This window comes from Abramis brama (genome assembly GCF_963993115.1).
Source record: "Abramis brama genome assembly, chromosome: 16".
Classification (NCBI taxonomy): domain Eukaryota; kingdom Metazoa; phylum Chordata; class Actinopteri; order Cypriniformes; family Leuciscidae; genus Abramis; species Abramis brama.
The window spans coordinates 27,478,037-27,499,996 of record NC_139978.1 but is presented as its reverse complement, the minus strand read 5'-3'; the positions used below and the strand labels follow the sequence as shown (position 1 = coordinate 27,499,996).

At 36.1% G+C, this 21,960-nt stretch overlaps 2 protein-coding genes across 2 annotated transcripts; both read right to left on the bottom strand.

Moving 5' to 3' along the window:
* Window positions 1–24: 24 nt before the first annotated feature.
* On the bottom strand, window positions 25–2,267 carry LOC311066479 (uncharacterized protein). The gene is made up of 7 exons (XM_084087705.1): window positions 2,095–2,267; window positions 1,544–1,676; window positions 1,287–1,388; window positions 1,155–1,186; window positions 1,042–1,067; window positions 922–960; window positions 25–844 (listed from the first exon to the last, which is right to left on the bottom strand). Exons 2-7 carry the CDS (start codon window positions 1,623–1,625, stop codon window positions 631–633), a joined length of 495 nt encoding a protein of 164 aa, XP_083943831.1. The 5' UTR covers window positions 1,626–1,676; window positions 2,095–2,267; the 3' UTR covers window positions 25–630.
* Window positions 2,268–5,134: 2,867 nt separating this feature from the next.
* On the bottom strand, window positions 5,135–21,496 carry st6galnac5b (ST6 (alpha-N-acetyl-neuraminyl-2,3-beta-galactosyl-1,3)-N-acetylgalactosaminide alpha-2,6-sialyltransferase 5b). Its single transcript, XM_084087704.1, has 5 exons — window positions 21,314–21,496; window positions 20,191–20,367; window positions 15,230–15,639; window positions 6,570–6,677; window positions 5,135–6,444 (listed from the first exon to the last, which is right to left on the bottom strand). Exons 1-5 carry the CDS (start codon window positions 21,326–21,328, stop codon window positions 6,225–6,227), a joined length of 930 nt encoding a protein of 309 aa, XP_083943830.1. The 5' UTR covers window positions 21,329–21,496; the 3' UTR covers window positions 5,135–6,224.
* Window positions 21,497–21,960: the final 464 nt, after the last annotated feature.

The window sequence follows — 21,960 nt, the reverse complement described above, 5'->3', positions numbered from 1 at the left end:
TTACTGTAAAAAAAAGAGAAAAAGTTAAATAATGAACATTTTTATATGTATCTAAAATTTACCTTTTAATAAAACCTGTTGTTTTTAAATAACATCAGAAACCATTGATTCTGACGTTCATATAATGTGGCTCCAGGGTATTCAAATACTGTCCCAAATACAAGTTTGATACTTCCAGACATATTGCATGGAAAAATACACCAACACCACCAAATCCAGTAACTAATCTATAAAATGTTTAAGTAATAAGGCTTTCTAGTAGCACTCAAGTAGTAATATACCAAACGATTAAAAGCCCAAGAAATGACTAAAAATACCGTACTGTAAAATGGATAGCAGTTTTAAAATGGACAGTTATTGCATCTTAACCCAGTAACAAAATAAAACATTTTAAAAATAATTCTTCAACAGGTGCATCCTGTAACACCCACTTCCTTTATATTCTCAAAAGAGTAGCAGTGTTGGGCTACTACTTTGATAAATCATCACACAAAATAATCAACAACATTTATGAAGTTAAAATACACGGAAAAATGTGAATTGAAGGTTTTTTTTAAAAGCACCTACTGCATTGAATATTTGCTGTTTTAAAAAAGTAACACCAGTTTGATTGGATCACTAAAGGAAAGGTTACGTCAGTCTTTTGACAGGCTCTGCTGGTTCCATATTAATAAAAACTAAGTACAGAAAACCAGAAACAATCAGAAACACTAATATCTGTAGCCAAACTGGGACCAAGTGTGTTGAACTCTTCTCTGGTGTTTTCTGGATTTGAGGCTCCGGCGACACGTTTCTTGTTTGTGACGTATTGCGGTAAGAAGTTTGAGTCCTATATACAGCAGGCCTTCAAAAGGAAGAATTAATGCATTTAGATTCATTCATAAAAATTACACACTTTCAGTATAATAAAAGCTATCTTACTCATCTATGTAGTCCATCCCTCTATAATCGGACCACGTTCTAAAAAACAAAAGGTTTTTGTTAGTTTCACAATTTTACCATAACATGATTTAATCTGCTGCACATTTTAGAATGCCTTACCTGTCGCCCACATCACCATATTGTTGCTAAATAAATACAAATGCAACAGAAGTCAGAATGTCAAGTCTGAAACTAAATAAGTCTGTTTTAATAAGTGCGTTGTTAGTACTCACAGGCCTGCGATGGTGAACGTATGTGACTTCCTCTGAAAAAGAAAAGGCATAACCAGTTCAAATCAGTGGTGTGATATGACATTACAACTATAGATATTCATCGTTTTGTGTTGATTTTCTTGTAAGGATTACCCTCCTCCTCCCTGTAATATGTCCTATCGGATTGAGGTTGGGTTCTTCTGTGTTTACCCATGGCTTCTCTCAGCTTCTTCTCATAAAGAGCTCTGGTGGAATCTGTTGAAGACAATAAAACAGCATGAAGACAATTAAAAGAAAAGAAAATCCAGGTTTTAATGACTAAAATAAAATATTCAAATAGTATTTCAATGAGCACAACAATCCCATTCAGAATACAGTGACTATTTTAAATCACGTGGAGTTAAACTTACCGACCACAGGACCATGTTTTATTCCGTAATCATCCAGCATATATCGGATCTCGTCGTTGGATTTACCGCTCAACATTGTCATAACTTACACTGAATGACAGTAGCTGTGGTTCAATATGAAATACTTCTTTTTCTGTGAAACCGAAAATGAAATACTCGTTATTTCATGTTACTAACGTTAACAGTGGCAACAACCCCTTATTGAGATGTTAGTTGATTTACCTTGACTGATACTATATTTGAAACATTGTTTTGTATCTTATGCTATATATATATATAATATACAATATTAGGGAATTGCATCTAACGTTATTAGTGTTGCATTGTGAATACCGCAGCGGTATTTCATTTTACATTTGTTTAGAAAGTTAGTGGTAACAAAATACCTTAAAATGAACCCACGCGATGTTATTTTTCAGATCATACATTAAAAAATAACGACTTAATTTTGTGTTAAATGTCTTATTCCATATATAGCATCTGCATTGGCTTTACTCGTGACTATTTTTGGTCAGTGACGTGAAATCTTAAGTTATGAATTGCAAACTAACCTTCTTCCCAATGGCCAGACTCGCTTTGAACATGTGTCACTAATATAATACTTAAGCAGATTAAATAAACATTGTGATTGCTGTTCAATCACGCTGAAGAATCTGTGGTTATGTTGTCGCGGTCGCCTACTACAAATAAGCCAGATCCGTTAGAAATGTAAACAATGTGACGCACTTCCGCAAACCGACCAATTGTGGTCACTCTCATTGGATGACAAGGATGGATGGATTGATGGATTTATTTATGAAATGCATCATATTATTTATGCATAATTCAATCAGTTAAACTTTCTAAAATGTTATCCATTCTATACAGCGAAAAAAACATTTATAAACATTGCTGTCGTGTGTTAGTATGCATTATAATAAAAATAAAATAATACAATTAATTAGTTTAATTAACCTCATACATTATTTATTTAATTGTTTATTTGTTTAATCATTTTTTTCTAATAAATATTATTTAAATAATTTTTTTAAGGGAGACTCAAAAACGTGCAGGAAAATGTGATTCTTAAAGTGGGGTGTACATATACATTTATTACAGTTGATAAGATTTATAGCAGTAATTGTTGTACTGTAAGTTACACTGCAACCCTGAATAGACAATCACTTGGTTAGAAAAAATGTAATTGAAAGAGTGATCTGTGGAAAATAGCCTACTAACACTAACACAAGATGGCAGTACTGACCATGAGTCAGTACATAGCTAGGTTTGTCATCCATAACTCCATCAAGGTCAGCCAGGAAACTTGGAGTTGTGATTGATGATCAATTGAATTTTACAGACCACATTGCTAGAACTGCCCGGTCCTGCAGATTTGCCTTGTACAACATTAGGAGGATCAGGCCCTTCCTATCAGAGCATGCTACACAACACCTTGTCCAAGCTCTTGTTCTATCCAGACTGGACTATTGTAATGCTCTCTGGCAGGTCTACCAGTATGCACTATCAAACCTCTGCAACTGATCCAAAATGCTGCAGCAAGAGTGGTCTTTAACGAGCCGAAGAGAGCACACGTCACTCCTCTCCTCACAAAATTGCACTGGTTGCCAGTTGCCACTCGCATCAAATTCAAGTCACTGACTTTTACTTACAGAACAACGGTGGAATGATCTGCCTAACTCAATCGGAGCTGCTTAGTCCGTAGCCATTTTCAAGAAACGGCTGAAGACGCATCTTTTTCGGCAACACCTGATCCATTAATACTAACACTTTATCTTCTATTCTATAGCCTCTCTATTATCTTTAAAAAATAAATAAATAAATAAAAAGTAGATACACTGTGTTAGATTAAACTTGGAAGGGTCATAGCACTTGCATAATGTTGTCCTATTCTCATTTGTAAGTTGCTATTAACTTTAGCTGCATCCGAAATTGCATAGCCTACTTCCCTAGTGGGCACACACACAAAACAACTCTCTGTGACAAAAGAAGTCTGTCCGAATTCACAGTACTCATAAAAGTGTAGCCAATATATACCCGGATGACCTACTATACAGTAGTATACCTACTTCCGGTGAGATTCTGAAGTGTGCATATGGTGGACACTTTACTATCCAATCAGGCCAAGGGAGAGGATTTGTGCATGGAGGTGAAGCGATGTAACTGACGTTGGTAGGTCACCTATGATAATGGCAACATGGCAAATGTATTACGTCCAAATTACATTCATACTACATATAAAAATTTTTTTGCATACTTTTTATTCAAAGTAAGTACCTACTCAAGAGAGTATGCAATTTCAGACTCAGCCTTATTGTCTGTTAAGGGAATGACAAACTGGTATCATTCATGGCAATGTTTTGTTAAAGCATTCTATGACATGCTTAGATGGAGAAATTGTGTGAAACTGAACATTTTTCTAAGTAACAACATAGAAAACTCACCCACCTTCAACACAACCCTCTCCAATCAGAGACTATTTCAAACCAAGTTGAAATGTCACTCACACCATATTTTATTCAGGCCTCCTTCCTGATTTAAGGTCATCCGTAATCACGGTGTTGCCTCGGGTGAGTGATTACAGGAGCAGCCAGCAGAGCTGAATCAAAGACCAGCCTCATTTACTGACTCCTGCGTCCTTTAAAGCCCTTCAATTTCCCTAGACTTCCTGAGGGACAGTCGTTGTTGTGCTAGGCACATTCGCCGGCCACTGCGAATAAGCAGAACTCATAGAGTGATATCCTATTAGACCAGAGCAGTTCCCATAAGCCTGAGCAAGAACACAGAATGTCACACTATTAGCATTCCACATTGGGCCCCAACCTCCAGCTGTAAAGGCAAAATGAACAACGTTGCAGGCAGCAAGTCAATACACTCTCACACAACCTTTATAATGGGAATTGAAGGAAGACCAGTGCGGAATTGTAAAACAATTTTTTTTTAAAGACAGCTCTCTCTCTCACTGTAAAGGTCATGACTCATGCTGTCATGGTCAGAGTTGGCAGTTTTGGTTTGCTGTTGTGGGGAGAACAGTAAAGACCACAGGGGTTAATATGAGGGAATGTTTTAGCATTTGTGCCAGAGTGCAAAGATGATGTAAAATATATCTGTTGGAAACTCCAATATAATTGATTAATGTGACAAAATTCAGCAAATAACTTTTTTGACACACATGGTTTTTGAGATTTTATCACAATTAGAAAGTTCTTTATGTTACATTTAAGGTCTGCATGGATACATTTTAGCACTGGTTACAGGTACCATTTTGCTAACAGAGAAGTAAAGGCCTCCTTGGTTCTTTGAAGCAAAAGTACTTAGATGGTTTACAAAAGAACCACATAACTCAAAATGTCTTCAATACAAAGCCCCTAAACGCTGGCCCCTTTGGATCCCTTAATCAAACACAACTACACAAGCTAAAGATCTTCAGGATTACTAGAAAGCTACAGGCAGTTGAGTCAGTTTGATCAGGGTTTGAGCTAATCTCTGTAGGTAAGTGGATCTCGAGGGCCACCCCTGCCATACAGGGATATGATGATGGAAAAAATATGAAATTGGGGGAAATATTATTTGGGGGGGGGGGGGGGGGGGGGATTATTGCTGCCTTCATGTGCTATCGGAAATGTCCTACTTCCTACTTCTGAAGCTCATTGCATTCAAAGTTTTACTTGAGAGGGTGTTCATGTCCAATTTTTTGAACTAGGAAGCTAGAATTTACGATAATTACGATTGATTTTAGCGATCCTCAGAGAAACTTTGCATTTGCTCACAAAATGTTTTCCGAGGGGCGGTTAGGTTTAGGGTAGGACCTTCATCAATTCACATTGTATGAATTTATATGAAATCACCACTTCATAGTTATTTTTCACGTGAGATTGGGTTGGTCATATATTATGTCGTTTCACTGTCGGATTCTGTTAAGGATCCGTCGAAAGATTTGTCACTCTTATTCACACCGATAACACCCGAGTTTGCTAGCCAAATACAAGTTATGGCTACCAACATACTTCGATCATTTGATACGAATTCATATGAATTAGCCACCAAACGTAAAATAGTCATATAGAATTGCCATGAAACGGTCTGGGAACCTCTGATTTAGAGGAAAGACTAGAACTACTGAGAACATCACAATATAATTAGCATTAATCTACATTTACAGCTTAATTTAAGAGATAAACATCTTTTTTACATGTACTGTACAAAACCTAAATCAGACAAATCTAATGAGGTCCTATGAATTTTTTTGGGAAAATGCACAAATTGCAAATGGTTCTGTTTCATGCCACCAAGAGAAGTACATTTGTAACATGCTTGACACTCTTAAAGTGGCACAAATTAGTGAGGCTCTATGTATACTTTAAATGAAATTACACCGGGAGAAAAATAATGGCCTAGATATCAAACTAGTAATTGCTGGCAACAGAATATGTGATATAATTATACAGTAACCCAGTTTTCTGAATTATGAACCAATGTGGATCATAAAGTATACTGATCATAATGTAGGCCTGTTCTAACTGTTCATAACTGTTTATGTCCAAGGATGTTTCAATCCTCTAGAAAGAACAGTATAATTCATAATGTGTTCAAGTTAAAATGTTTAAGTTAAAACATTCATTTGTCCTCAAAAGGACACACTGTGTCCAACAGGTTCTGAGTCCTAAAAACAACCCAGAGTTCCTCAGGAGGAGTCTATGCTGTTCTTTGCGACGGGCACCGGTCTCCATTCAGGTTGATGGAAGTGTATGTTGAACATACGTGCCCAGTTGGCAAAGACACGTTTCTCTGTGATGAAACGATGGTGGCTGCCATGCTGGTCCTGCTCGTGGGAGACATACATGGTGCATTCATCTGGCCCTGCAGGCTCGTAGTAGTGATACGGCACTGAGGGCTTGGGAGACCTGAGAAGACGTGCATATTTGAATCTGTCATAAACCACCAAAATGCAATGAAGTTTGAATTAAATCATGTTAAACCAAAGAGTGATCCAACAGCATCATGGTGAATATCAAACAGAAAGTCTCACTTGCAGAACTCAGGAGGAATCATGCCATAGACGTCGATTCTGTCACAAACCTCCATAGCGATTGCCATGGTGAACCAACCCGTGCTGAGCCATGAATTGGACCTTTTCCTGAATAAAAACAAAAGAGAAAAGAGGACATCTAGCTGTGATTATATACATACATATATATATATATATATATATATATATATATATATATAGACATTAACTTTTTTGCTCACCAGCCACTGTGGCTAGTGGTTTTCCCAAGCTACTCAACATTTTCACTGGCCACAATTTTGACATCGATACCATGGGGAAATATATAAATATTTTAATTTAATTTAATAGTACCTCATAATTTGGCAGCTTTAAGACCTGATGCTTGGATCCATTATACTGTTACACATGCTTTTTCTTTCTCAACTGTTTACGTTCACTTAAAACATTTGCGTGACACTCACTCACCAAAACCGGCATTATTGACATTATTTTGTCTGTATTTGCGCAATAATATTTTTTATGCGCAATATGCACAATCCCACACTGAAATTTAAGCCCTGTAACACCAACAATATTCAAATGACGCAAATGAAACAAGTGAGTGAGGGAAGGCGGGTTTGTGTGTCAACCCGCTGTCCGAGAGATGAGAGAGCGCGAAAGCCAGCCGGTATCTTGTATTTATTACACGGGAAATAAGTAGGCTATTGAAAGCGTTTCAGATTTTTCAGAATCGATATGTAGACTATCAAAAAATCATTGCACTTAGTTTATTATTTCAGACGCATTTTTAAAAAACTACAATTGGAAAATGTATTATATGAAATTCAACCCACCAAAGAAGTGGCTAGTATGAGTGAATGCGTTACACACGGGGTACACACCAATGCTGAAATCCACACGCATTTCGCGGGTCAACCCCTGTATATAGGCACACAAAAAATGCACTGCATGTTGTCTATATGGAAACATGTTTCGATTTTTGAGGAAAAACATTTTCAGCATCATGTTTTATTTCCATTGAATGACTCGAGTCACAATGGGAGATGGATGGATATGGGCGATATAATCTAGGGCTGTGCCCAGAATATCGATACATCGTCATAAACTCCTGACGATGCGCGTATCGATGCTGTCGTGCTTTTGAATGTAGCCAATTCAGGGCTCGAATTTTGGCGCGGGATTGCGGGTATTGCGCATAATTTTAATAATTCCCGCAGGTCTCCCACTTATAATGCGGGAAATTCCCGCCATCATTGCGTCACTTAGCATGTAGACACTACACTCTCACAAAATTAACATGCACAATAGGGCCAGCAGTGCATCGTGACTAAAGTGTACCATATCACTGATTCTTGGGAATTTGGCTAAAACAGGTTTTAATTTTGAAAATAAAAAGTTAGTAAAATTACAAAATCTGAAGATATATTATTATTGACCAAGGTCTTGGCTGTTCAGCAATATATCGGTGCAACCTCCTCATTTTGTATTTTTTTCATAAAATAGGCGTTTTTCCAGTTATTACTTTGTTTTTGTCAACACCGTCAGACACAATAAAAAGCAAATCATTTTTTATTTATTTGGTCTAATATGTATTTAGAGTTTTTAAATCATTATCTGGCATTCTTAGTACACATATTTGCTGTTAAGTGTTAAATATTCACTTTTTTTCATGTTTTATACTGTTTCACGTGTACTCCTTTAAAAGATCTAACATCATACAACGTTTACTTTAAGCCTAAATAGAAAAAGTGATGTTTTTTTATTTAACAAACATATTTTTTGTATTAAAAGATACCATTACTTTAATAACTCAACAGCACTGAAGAAACATATTGTAAGCATATTCATTTAAAACAAATAAAACTCCCTCTGACGGTGGTGACTTTAGAACTGAGGGTGGTGACACTAATCTGACGGTGGTGACAGTGGCCTCATTACAACATACAATTCCAAAATTTATACAACTCAAGTCAATGGCTTCTTGCTTAACAACTTTATTTAACTATTTGGTCCAAAAAATAACAATCCTGAGCACTGTGATAAACATTTAGCCTGCCTACTCCGAGCTGGATCGTGTATGGCCTGATCCACCGGACTGTTTGGGGGAGTTTCTAGGTGATCTGAGCCCTTTCTCTTACGTTCTCTTGATACTTTTTGTCTATGTTTCCAAGCCTTTCTCTGACTTCTCTTTTCCCTTTCATTCAAGTCATTGCTATTTTTTTAGCTTCCCTTCCTCCACCCTCTTCTTCCATCTTTGCCTTTCCGTTCTGAGGTATTCCGCCTTTAAAGGAGAACTTGGCAACTTTTTTAACTTAATAAAACTGTCTAGAAATAATTTGGATGGTTAAACAACCTGTTCTGGTGATATTGGTGACTTTCCCCGCTCCCCCCAGCGTTCCCATGCGGAAAACCAACCTTGCAACTTGGGGACTACCGTCCCGGCAAGATAGAAATTGGAAGTCTTATGAGAAGGGAGAACGAGAAGCGAGAAACACGAACTGCTTTACAGCAATTCGACATAAACACATGCCATATGATACTGTGTATGATGTATTACCCACCTCGGCCGGCTACGATAATAACATATGCACATGAGCAGTGGTAGAAAGGGGGAGGAGGGTGCCTCAAGTGAGTTTTTTTTACGACTGTGTTGTGAAATATACGGCCCACAGCTGTAGGGGGAGCTCTTTGAGAAAACACGCGACAACAAAAGTGAAGATCAGCGAAGAAATTACTAGAGTTGCCGAGTTCTGCTTTAACTCTGCCTCACTGTGTATTATCTCTCTCCGCTTCTTTTAATATTCCCTGTTTCTTCTCCTCCACAGATAGCTGCTACCTAGCAATAACTTCCTAAAATACTTAAAGTCAAAGTTGACCTAAAGTAATGACTATGAAATTGGGGGGGTGGGGGGATTACAGTGAATGTTAGATTTGGTTAAATGTTGTCATGCCATTTTCATTTGGCTTTAGTCATGGGAGATGCATAGCCTACAAGGGATATTGTATGTGCTATATAGGTAGGTAGTAGGTGCACTATGTGCATCCCAAATGACGTAAGCCAAATGAACATGGCATAATAGTGAATTGAGAGAGAGGGAAGGTTACCAATGGTTATACCGCAGTTAGGTCCGGTCTAATTACACTGAACAAAATTATAAACGCAACACTTTTGTTTTTGCCCCCATTTTTCATGAGCTGAACTCAAAGATCTCAGACTTTTTCTATGTACACAAAAAGCCTATTTCTCTCAAATATTGTTCACAAATCTGTCTAAATCTGTGTTAGTGAGCACTTCTCCTTTGCCGAGATAATCCATCTACCTCACAGGTGTGGCATATCATGATGCTGATTAGACAGCATTATTATTGCACAGGTGTGCCTTAGGCTGGCCACAATAAAAGGCCATTCTAAAATGCAGTTTCATCGCACAGCACATTCCAACAGATGTCGCAAGTTTTGAGGGAGCCTGCAATTGGCATGCTGACTGCAGGAATGTCCAGCAGAGCTGTTTCCCGTGAATTTAATGTTCATTTCTCTACCATAAGCAATCTCCCAAGGCGTTTTAGAGAAACTCGTGTTCGTGAGGATGTTCATGGATATCCACGAACATCCTCACTCTCACTCGTGCTATATTGCTTAATAGTAGCATGCGGTGTAGGCCTGTATGGAAGAAATATAGGGAGAATTACATAAATACAAATATAAAACAGGTTAATGCAACATTACAGGCCATATTGGTATTTATTGTGATCAACAATTATATTCTAGCCTTCGTTGAGGACCATTTGGAGGTTTTTGTCACCACCGTCAGACTGTACGTCACCACCGTCAGACAGAAAACCTGATGGTGGTGACGTATGACGGTGGTGACAAAATATACTCTTTCACATGATATGCATGAGTTGTTCACATTAGCCATCTTTTTTTCCCTCTGTTGCTATCTACTTCAGACCTCTTCTTAAAAAGTATACATTTATGTCATAATCTAATCTAATGTTTTTTTATACAAAAGAGACGGTGTTGACATGTTATGGTTGTGACAGTAGCAGTGTCCAAAAATATGAACAAGTCTAAGAGAAATTAGCAAACTTACAGGAGCTTGAGTGATCTTGAAGCATGCAGAACAGTTGAAGGTTTGAAAATGGGGTCCCCAGGAATTAAGTTGACCTTGTAGTTGCCTGATTTTATTGCTTTTTATAAATATCTGACGGTGGTGACGAATATGTGGGACACATTTTGAGCAACCACAAAATAATTGTAATATGTATTAAAAACTACAAACAGTGAGGTTTGAACAATATTTACTATGTACTCTTTCATGTGGTAAAGATATTTTTCAATTTAATTATTACATTTTGTTTTTTTAATCAAGTTGAAATGATTATCTCCTATCCGAGGACAACTGATTTTGTAGGCAATGGGCCAGCATATAATCATTAAATTAATACAAATTAAAAATAAACCTATAAAATAACCTTACATATGTGCAAAGGACCCCCTGATTATAACCTTGATTCTTTTTATTCATGAAAATGTTATTAATTTCCAACAGAATTAGCACTTTTCTTCGTGGGACATGTTTTATCCAAATTCCCAAGAATCAGTGATTTGCATTTGCATGTCTTTACCAGTTTAAACATTCAAGCGATTTTAAACTCTTCACTACTTGCGTGCTCTATGAGAGATGGTTTTGTATAGTCATTGAGCATTGTTGACATGCTTCAGTGTCACTATAATTGACACTATAATTGTCATTTCAGTTATTGAGACAGAGACTTTAAAAGCACAAGGAAGAAGCATTCAAAGCTTTTTTGTGTCAATTTTTTTATATTTGTTTTTTTTAATGACAAAAAATAAATAGTTTTTCAGTTATCACAACTGTTATAACACTGGTTATTCAATAAACAGATGCTAAACTCTGCTCAAAAGAAATTTAAATTCCAAATTGATCCATATCGTGAAACGTATCGTATTGTGGCTTTAGTATCGTGATACGTATCGTATCATGGCTTTAGTAGGGCTGGATGATTAATCTAAAAGTAATCGAAACCGAAATTCAGAGCCTATAACCGACGTCGGTTATTTCCCACTGTGTGTTAATGTACTTTCCCCTTAAAACATATTACCGCGTGTGTAGTCACGTGACTCCGCCCCGTCCCTCTGAACGCGCGTCTATTTCGCTTCAAACTCGCTTATTACGCGCGTCCTATTCGCTTTGGACGCGCGAATGGATTCAAAATGTTTAAGCGTAGAACTAGACGCGAATTTGACGCTCTATTCGCGTTTGGTGTTAACGCAGCATAATGAACAGGCTGCGATGTTGTGTGTGTGTGTGTGTGTGTGTGTGTGTGTCAAAGAGAGAGAGAGGCACGGGCGCGATCTAACAGTGGAAACATAAAAACATCATTCGTCATTATAACATCAACGTCAATTTGTTCATACAGGACATCATTAAAACTGCAAAGTGTTTAGCCTACTTATATTTGTGTAAAACATTGTGCTTTTGTCAAACTGTAAACTCTTGTCAAACTGTAACCTACAACTGTCACCCAACCAAAATCACACACACACACTGTAAATTTTTTTTTAATTATTAATAAGATTATTTTATTTATTAAATGTATTTATATTTTAATTATTTAATAAAAACATTTTAATATCAAAAAGCAAAAATGATCTCATCTTTTGGACATTCATCATATTGCCTTGGTTTTCATTTCTTGTCCTAAAACAGAGCACTAAACTTTTTATTTTTAAGTAACACATTCTACATTGATTAAAAAATAAAAATCTAATGTGTTTTTAATGGTAGTATTATTTTATACAGAAATAAATGATTTATAATTCAGATGAGAAGTTAAAGTTAATTTAAATTTTAAGGAAACAAATATATTGATCTGAAATATAGCTAATTAATTTTAAATTCATTCAGGTTACCAAACATATCTCAAGGCCTTTTGAATAAAGGGTGGCAGTCTTTCATTATCAACTGTTGATGTGGACTATATACTGAAGAAGTATTTGTTCTCCATTTGAGTGAGATGTTTTTATGTGGCTAATTGAGCAAAGTGCTTCCATATATTTTATTAGTAGTAGTATTAGTTCAAGAATAAAATAAAGATATCGGATTGATATCGGTATCTGCAAATAGCCAAAGCTGCGGTATCGGTATCATATCGGAAGTGAAAAAGTGGTATCGGGACATCCCTAAATCTTTCATTAGAAAAAGTAACCGTGAACGTATTTACAGTATAAGCCTTGCCAGTGACATAGGAATTTTTTTTTTTTAATAATCGTTCAATAATCGTAATCGAGGTAACTTGTTTGATTAATTGCGATTATGATTTTAGCCAAAATCGTCCAGCCCTAGGCTTTAGTATCGTGATGCGTGTCATATCGTGACATTGTTGGTGATACACAGCCAAAATATCCACAAACTGACAGAAAAAAAGCCAAGAGTTTAAGAACATGTGAGTGTTTTGCCCTGAGCAGTTTGTGTCTGATTGGGTACATCCCAGCTGGCAGCTGTCTCCAGCTGGCACTGATCCTGTACTAACCCTTAATCTGCACTGATGCCAAGCTGTGTGCCCCGTGGGCCAACGATATCAACCCTCCAGCAGGCTCTGGTGGTCTGCACATTAGTCGACAAACCCTCCCGCAGTGAATTAGTTACACTTCCACCTCTCTCTTTAAAAGATTAATGATGGTCATGTGTATAATCGTTTGAGAATATTATTACAATATTTTCCTCCTACCCCAGTTTTAATGTTCAGAGTTAAAGGTGCTGTATGTAGTTTTTTGACTGTACTAAAGCATAAAAATACCATAACATGTTTGCAGATATTTAGGAAACATACTACTGTAAGTTCACATATTTGTTTCTCTGAAAAACACTTCTACAGCCAGTTATTCTACTTTGAAATGTGTGTTCTGTGTCGGAATGTCTGTTTTTGTTTTGGTCTGTGTGATTCCGCCCACTGCCAATTTACCCAATATTATTCCGACACCCTGGTTTGCCAGCCATGGAAGCCAGCTAACGAACTGGGTCTGAGATCACAGATTCTACCCTATTCTAAGCCTCGGCATTCATCTAAAAAGCTTTATGACCAGAGGCATATTAAAACGCAGATACATTAGCTGATCAACTTTCTATCTATCTATTGTAACTAGTCAATAATAAATAAAAAAAATTACTTGCTATTTTGATTTAACAAATGCAATAATAATATAGTTGATCCAATATTTTGCTGTGATGTACTTCCACACAGAAATAAATTATAACATGCAGTATATTTTCTACAGTATTTTTCAGCAAATGGCACAAAATCAAGAGACATGATCACATTTCATTCATCCATCCATTCATTAATCTTAGTCATTTAAAGGGGTCATATAATGTCATTTTTGTACAAGCTAATATGATTCTTTAGGGTCTAAATTAAAAGTTTGTAATATACTTTAATTAAAAATTCTCATTAGTATTGTAAGAAAACACTCATTTTACCTGGTCAAAAACAGCTCTGTTTTCAGCACGCCGTTTCAGTGCATGTGTCTTTAAATGATAATGAGCTTTGCTCACCCCGCCCCTCTGTTCTGTGCGTACACCGTTTAAAATAATAATACAAAAACCATAACGCGTTGTTCATTATAAACGTGGGATTATGAATTATATTGAGAAAGTCGTACATAGAAAACATGCCATAATGTACCCTGAGTGTAAAAATAGCCACATTCATCGTGAAGCGTGCAAGCTATTTGCAAAGATTAATATAAAGATTAATATAAAGGTCAATAAAACGTTACACTCACTTGTTCTTCTGGAGGTTCAGCAGGAACACGAATAGTTGGTACTGATCCTTTTTTCTGGAGCAGCTTCTTAGCAAAAACAGCTTTATACTGACCCTCGTTTGTAAAGCAGTCTGGTGAAATGATTCGCGCAAACATGACAGCATTGACGTTGATCGTGGGGAATATTCCCTTCGAAAACAAACTCAGCCACTGCAACTTCAGCTGTACGGATTTAGAAACATCATCAATATGACTGCTGTGTTCGTTATTACACCCAAGAACAGAACACCACAATCGCTTTGACGCCATTCTACTCAGCACTCCAGCTATCAACAATGAACGCGCGTCGGCGCGTGCTATGATTGACAGCTCGCTCACGAGGGCGGGTCTGTGTTTGAAACGCTGCTGTCAATCAACCATCGTGGGAGGGGCGTCGATATTGTGACGTCACAATATCGAACAGCTTGATTTGAGACAGGAGGAAACATATAAGAAGATTAAAAAAAAACACTGGATGGATTTTTATCATTTTATGATGGTTGTGTACAGGCACTGCCAACACACATTTCAGTACAATCAACTTGTAAAAGTGCATGTACCATTATATGACCCCTTTAAATATTTTTATTTGCTAATTTGGTTTTACAAATACAATAATACCCTAGTTTAATTAATATTTTTGCTGAGATATACTTCCACATATAAATAAGGAATTTTAAAATAAATTATATAGTTTTAAGTGTTATGCAGCAAGTGGTACAAAATCAAGCAATATAATCAATTTCCTGCTTTGATGGCACTAATAATCCACCGTGCTTCAACTTACATCCCCTGGAAAACTAACAAAATGATGTAAACTAACTAACACAAAGAAAAAATGTTATCCTCACCTGTCTTTTCCTGTTTCCTTCTTAAAAAGCTCATCAAAATGCAACATCTTCAACCGTGAGATGACATACACCTGTAGTTTAGGCATCGCCTGCTTCATCAGGCGCAGGTTGTTGTAGACGAGGCCTTTGCCGTCTCGTCGCATGTAGTTTCCGGGCCCCCAGAAGACAAAGTAGGTGTCCTGGCTGGAGCTGAGCAGCTCAAGGCGGTTTCGTAGCACACGTTGCATGCTGGAATGTGCGACCACACGCAGGGTCGTCCGCTGGCCCACGTCACTCTGGTAGCCTTTTGTCGGGGCGTCGTTCATACGGATGACGCACTCCTTACGATCAATCTCTGCACCTCGATCACTTCCTGTCATGTGACCTGAGCTGATTACTAAGGCACAACTTCTGCAATGCATCCTAAGAGGCTGAGGATGGAGACAATGATGAGAAGTTTGAGTTGTCATGTACACAATATAATAAATTCAAGTTGGTTTCATACACTTTTGAAAAACATTCACATTTTCTTCTCCAAAAAGTTTGATCTAATAACTAAAACATTTCAAGTGGTTAAAGTACTAAAATACTTCCCTTGCATCTTGAATACACACAAGTTAACTAAAATTGTTTTGCAAATATATATATATATATATATATATATATATATATATATATATATATATATTACTTTTCTTTTTTTTTTCCAAAATTCTAAGTTAAAAAGCAAAAATGTGTTTTTGCGATATAAAGATGTTTTCCGAGTCATTCAAGTCATTTTCTTACTCCATTTCCTAAACAAAAAACTGCCGTTTCATAAAAAGGTCAAAATATTTATTATTAATATTAATATAAATATTATTTATTTATATGGCATCCTGCATGTTTGATATAGCAGACAGACTTTTATTTGGAAGACATAATTTGAAATAACCTGAATTGCAAAATTGCTTCACTGCTTATAATTTTAAATAAATTACAATAAAAGATTTAGCCAAACTACACAGAACAACATTTCTTTTTTTCAAGACTTTCAGACTTATAATTAACTTTTTTCCTTTTACCTCCAGACAGTTAAACTACCAAGATATTTTTAAATCGACTACCCACACTAAATATCAAAATGACTTTAATTTAGAAATTGAAAACTTGTACATCATTTTATATTATTTTTAAAAGCTACTATTATAAAATGCTACAATTATGAAAGCCAAAATATAGAAAAGGATAAACCTATGGTGAGTGAATGATTTGCATACATTTAAATGAGATCACTGGCAAATGAATGCATGAAAACACATTGAAAGGGCAGAACAGATCAAAGTGCCTGGTCCACAAAAGACTCTCTTTACCTTCATTGTTACCTTTAGCTCCATTATTGAATCCCTCCAGTATAATCAACACTAAACCATTGAACAAACCCACGAGAACAGATTCGAGGGAAAGCATTCTGAACCCTCATCAAGAGACAGACTTGCCTTAGTCTATCTAGAGCCTATACAAACTCTACTTAAGTACAGCTTACAACTCAAAACATGTTCAACATGAATCCAGATTCCATTTAATTAACCAAAAATCTGGTATTTTTATCAATATTCCAGTAAATACAAACAGTTGACCTAATTTACATGTTCCATCTAAATATGATGCACAGCACTTTATATTTATGCAAAATAAGCTTAATTCATTTTATAGTTGAGCTAAAATAATTAATTTACCTGACCTCAAGACAAAAGGGGCGATTTCATTATGTGTAATGTTACAGACCTGTCACTATGTAAGATGATGCATGTGAAGCCGTACGCCCTCAGACAGCACCTTTCCCTATGCGGGTATCTTTGTCTGTTAGCTGTCGAGACTCTATTAGATTTCTTCTGCTGTGATAAACAGGGTCGTTTCCAAGGAGATAATAGCCCAGAGGAGAGAACACAAATCAGGCCCAGTAAATAACCATCCACACTTATTATTCCCTCATTAACATCCTCATTCTTAAGCTCTCTCCAGTGGGACATATGATCATAATTACTCTAACAGCAATCTCCCTCTCTCTTTCTGAGAAACTTTCTGAGGAAAAAGGTTAGATTCAGGCCGATTCAGATTATATAAAATATTTTGGACCATATCGATAAAATAGTTATTAAAGTTATGGCTGATAACTGATGGCCGATATTGAATTTAAATACTACACGTGAATATAGGCAACACAACATTATAATGTACAGTATAAAGAATTTATATTACTTCTGAGATTTGCTACAGATTAAGCGTTATTCAAACATTTGTGTTTTTGAAGAGTAACTTTAAATGTTAGATCTTGGCTAATGTAATCTAAATGTAAAAATAGGGGAAATTAATAAATTAAATATCCAATATTTTATTTAAGTCCCACTGTAGTCAATCATTTCATTCCTTAAAACTCATCTTTGATAATCAGAATGATGTATTTAAATGTTTTTTCCCTGTGAAAATAATTTCTTCATGTCTGAAAATAGCTTGAATGTAACTACACTTGCTTCATTTAGTATACGCGGATCCATGAATATGTAAACTAGTCCCCGCCTCCACTCACTCACACCAGCTCTGACCAACTGATCCACTCTGTCAACTTTAGTAAACGCTACACAATGGCAAGTGGAAATATCGGTTTATTTCAGTCATATATGTTTGAACCAATAATAATTCAGAAGAAGAGGAAGAGCGAATTATACAGGGTAGACTACAAGTCGATGTATCAGAATGATACATAACGGTAATTGATATGATTAGACTTTTGCTTGTCTACGTTATCAAACAGCTAATAATGTGTTGCTAACATTACACAAACCATGTTCCCGTTCGCCCATCTCAAAGTCAGATGCCTTGAACGCTATGAACCTCATGTTGTTTGAAAATCATGGCATTTAGTTCATCAAAACATTTTCTGTCCCTTCTCAAAGGTGTTTTTGTGCTCACTGTGGTTTCAAACTGCGTTTTTAAGACTGTCTTTGGTACACTGCAGTTTTAAGAAGAATATACTCTGCAATGGTTTGTCTTAAAGCATATTAAAAAACCCACATAGACATTAAAAACTTCATTTTCAACACAGGGAGTCTTTACAACATCATATCTTATGTTTGAAGATGACTTAAGTCATTCACTAAAATGCCAAAAGTAGGTTGATATTGGATCATAGCCATCACACCATTCAAAATGAGCTTTTCTCATCAGACAGATCCTCTGCATGTTTTCCGGCTACTCTTCAGGGTGAAGTGAAATCGGAGAAACCATTTCCTTCCACTGATAGTTTGAAAATGCTTGGCGATAAAGGCTTGTTGGCATGTTCATTTAGCTATCTTCTACACTGGCTATTCATTTACACTAACACGAGCAAATCTTTCGCTTCTGACTGTTACAAAATTACTTCCACGCAGTATTCATTAAAATCTGTCTCTAAATCCTGGAGCTCTTATTAGCACGGATGAGAGTGCTCTTTTTCGACTAACGAGAACCGGTAGACTTGAGAGCTGTGTCTGTCAGTGAGAAGTATGATAGAGATGCTTTGATGAGCATAGGTCAGGGTCAAATCTTATTAAAGGGATAGTTGAACCAAAAATGTACGTTCTATCATAATTTACTCACCCTGTCTTTCTAAACCACTTTCTTTGTGGGTTATTTATGAATGTCCAAGCTGCTCTTTTCCAGACAATGAAAGTGAATGGTGACTATGACTGTCAAGCAAGTATACTATGTTCCTTGGCTTAAACTATTTACTTCTGTTCCTGACACAAAGCTATTGTATGGCTTCAGAAGCCTTGGAATATAGAGCATACGGATGCTTTTTGGTGCTTCTTTGTTCTTTTTGGAGCTTGACACTTCTCGGTCCCGATCCACTTTCAATTTATAGAGAAAAGCTGTGTGAACATTCATCACAAATGTCCTTTTATCTTCCACATAAGAAAGTAAGTCACATGGGGGGGTGAGTAAATGATGCAGACCTGAACTAGCCCTTTAATGACCAAAACATGTCATCCTATATACTTACACGAGTAATAAGTGTGTAATAATCTCTTATTACACACACAATATACATAAAACTACATGTGCATTTAAACACCCAGAGAGTAAATAGCAATAACAGTTAGGACAGTGTTAAACCAAATCCTCAGTGACAAAATACAGATGAGGGAGAGAGAGAGAGAGGCAGATTTACATCCTTGATAGTTCTGGTGATTACAATGCCTTAAGATGAGGCCAAAGCTTGACAAACACCAGCTTGCAGCTTTCCACATTATCTGATCAGGGATGAAGGTAGAAATTATAGGATCACTGGATAGTTTAATTTAAAAGGCTTTAAAAGCCTGCACCTGATTTATCATGAAAAACTGCAGAGGCAGAAGACCGGAAAATTCCGAAAAATGATGGAAAGAAAGAAAAATGGTCAAGTCTTCTGAATATTATTGTGCACTGCATATCATAAATGGCAGTGCCAATATAATAATGTATGAGGATATTATTTAACGACTAAGGAAAAAAGCAACTGCATCAAAACAGTTTGATAAAAAAAATGTAAGTATACTGCACAGTCCAGTTATTCTTCACGTTTAAGTTATCATCCAAATGTCTTGACGTTTTCAAAGACGATTTAATGGGTTTATACATTAGAGAGCAAAATTTCAATTCTAGGGACAATGAAGTTTTTGTGCAAAGGTAAAGAATAGGAGACCACAGCCTGGTCTAAGAGTAAGATTATGGATTTAAAGAAAAATGTAAAAAAAAATCCAGATGTTAACATTTACAAAAAAAACACGACATTTTGGAGCACTTCTCCATGTTAAATTCAGGACATAAAGAACAGACTGAGGTGACTCGATAGTCATCAAATGCGACATTCAAAGGAAAAAGCAGACTGTTAAAGCTCCAGGAAAAAGGAATATCTAGAAACTTAGAAACTCTAGAATTTTAGTGCTTGATAGCATTTTACAGACCTAAAGTAAGTAAGTCACCTTATGATCAATGATGCTGCTGTAACCTTCTAAGTAGGATGTTTGCTGACTGAGAACGTTCATCTGATGTCCATCTGATTGAATCTGATCTTCACGTGTGTTGGTAGAACTGCTGTTGTACAGGAATAATAAGATTGTAAGCACGGTCACAAAACCAATCAATATGATCCCATGACGCTGAAACAAGAGGAAAAAGAACAACATATTTTATCAAGGATGCTCAGATTATCCTCCATCTATGGTTCTGCTGACATACAGTATGCATGCATCAGTAAACAAAAAGAATCATTTTGAGGCATGAATGAAATTGTTGGGTGAATATGCGTATTATATATCAAATAAAAACTCTCAGTACATTCAGTGCCAAGAAGGCAACTGAAATGACTACCCATTAGTTGTAAATTCAAACATGTCAGGTAATGGTGGGTTTTGTTTAAGGCTCAGAACAAGGTAAACTGCAAGACACATGATTAAATGATAAACAACTGCCAAAAAAATTATCCAAAAAAAAAGAAAAAAAAAGATCTGTTACATAGCTTTACAATGGAATGAGTTCAATGGACTGAATGAACAGCTAGTGCGTTTCAAAAAATTGCATAAATTATAAAGCATAGATAATACAGATAATATTTAGGGTTACATTTTATCTTAAAGAACAATTTAATTGCGATATTACAGTGTAAATTTATTGCAAGAAGTCCAAATGAATGTTTTATAATTTTGCCATTTGAAAAATATTAAAGTAGGCTAAGTAATTAACCAAAATCATATATATATATATATATATATATTTTTTTTTAAATACCTCTAAGTTTTTACATTTAAATTACTTTGCATTTACATATCAATTTCATCATACAAACGTGCTCACCAAACATTTATTTGTTTAATCAAAAATTAACCATGTGGACACCTGTTGTAATGATTATCTTACAATAATTTACAATGGCAGCCATAGTTTCCACCAAAATAGTATCAGGCTTACACAAAAGATATAAAAAAATAATCAAGACAACTATAACTGTGATAAATACGCCGCTGTGACGGAAACTATATACCATGGTAAATGTTTGTAAGGGCAGCTAAAGTTACTCTAAATAATGTCAAAGAGAGTTTGCGCTACCGTCCGCGTCTTCATATTGTGAAGTGTATAATTCGGTCCGTTTAGTCCAGGCGTTGTTCAGCCTCACCGACAGCAGCTTTACAAACCCACAGTTCTGCTCGCTCACACATCTTTCTCTTCACACTGAAGCTCCAGCCTCCACTGAACTCAGATCTAGAGTCGTCAGTCCACACACACACACACACACACACGCTGTGCGCACGCGTGGTCTTAAAGAACGCCGAGTCACAATCCCTTGCAAAACGTTAACAGTTATTGACGGACGAAAATGATTAACTATTGAAAAATATTTAAAATTATTCAAAATTGATCAAAATGATTTAAAAGCATTTAGGAACATTGGTTTGTTAGTAATTTTTTTTTTTTTTTAAACGCCAGGAACTAATCACAACTCCACCACTTTAGGCTAGCCTACAATATATTGCCTATTGCTAATGCTTACTGTATTATCTCATTGACAGTATATTGGATTTTCACTGCACATCCGTTTAAAAAAACGTTAGGAACTAAGGGCCATGGATCACAACTCCTCCACTTTAGACTACAGTATGTAGACTATATTGCCTATTACTGTATTATCTCATTGATATACACTACTATATTGGATTTTCACTGTAGCCCACTTCCATGAAAATAAAAAAACATTT

What these genes read in the sequence shown, in the direction of transcription:
- LOC311066479 (XM_084087705.1), bottom strand. Translation starts at nt 1,625, where the DNA reads ATGACAATGTTGAGCGGTAAATCCAACGACGAGATCCGATATATGCTG. An exon ending in ATATTACAGGGAGGAGGAGG is followed by an intron (nt 1,187 to 1,286) that starts GTAATCCTTACA and finishes TTTCTTTTTCAG; the next exon opens with AGGAAGTCACATACGTTCAC. An exon ending in ACGTTCACCATCGCAGGCCT is followed by an intron (nt 1,068 to 1,154) that starts GTGAGTACTAAC and finishes GTATTTATTTAG; the next exon opens with CAACAATATGGTGATGTGGG.
- st6galnac5b (XM_084087704.1), bottom strand. An exon ending in GCAGCATCATTGATCATAAG is followed by an intron (nt 15,640 to 20,190) that starts GTGACTTACTTA and finishes CTCCATCCTCAG; the next exon opens with CCTCTTAGGATGCATTGCAG. An exon ending in ATTCCTCCTGAGTTCTGCAA is followed by an intron (nt 6,445 to 6,569) that starts GTGAGACTTTCT and finishes ACGTCTTCTCAG; the next exon opens with GTCTCCCAAGCCCTCAGTGC.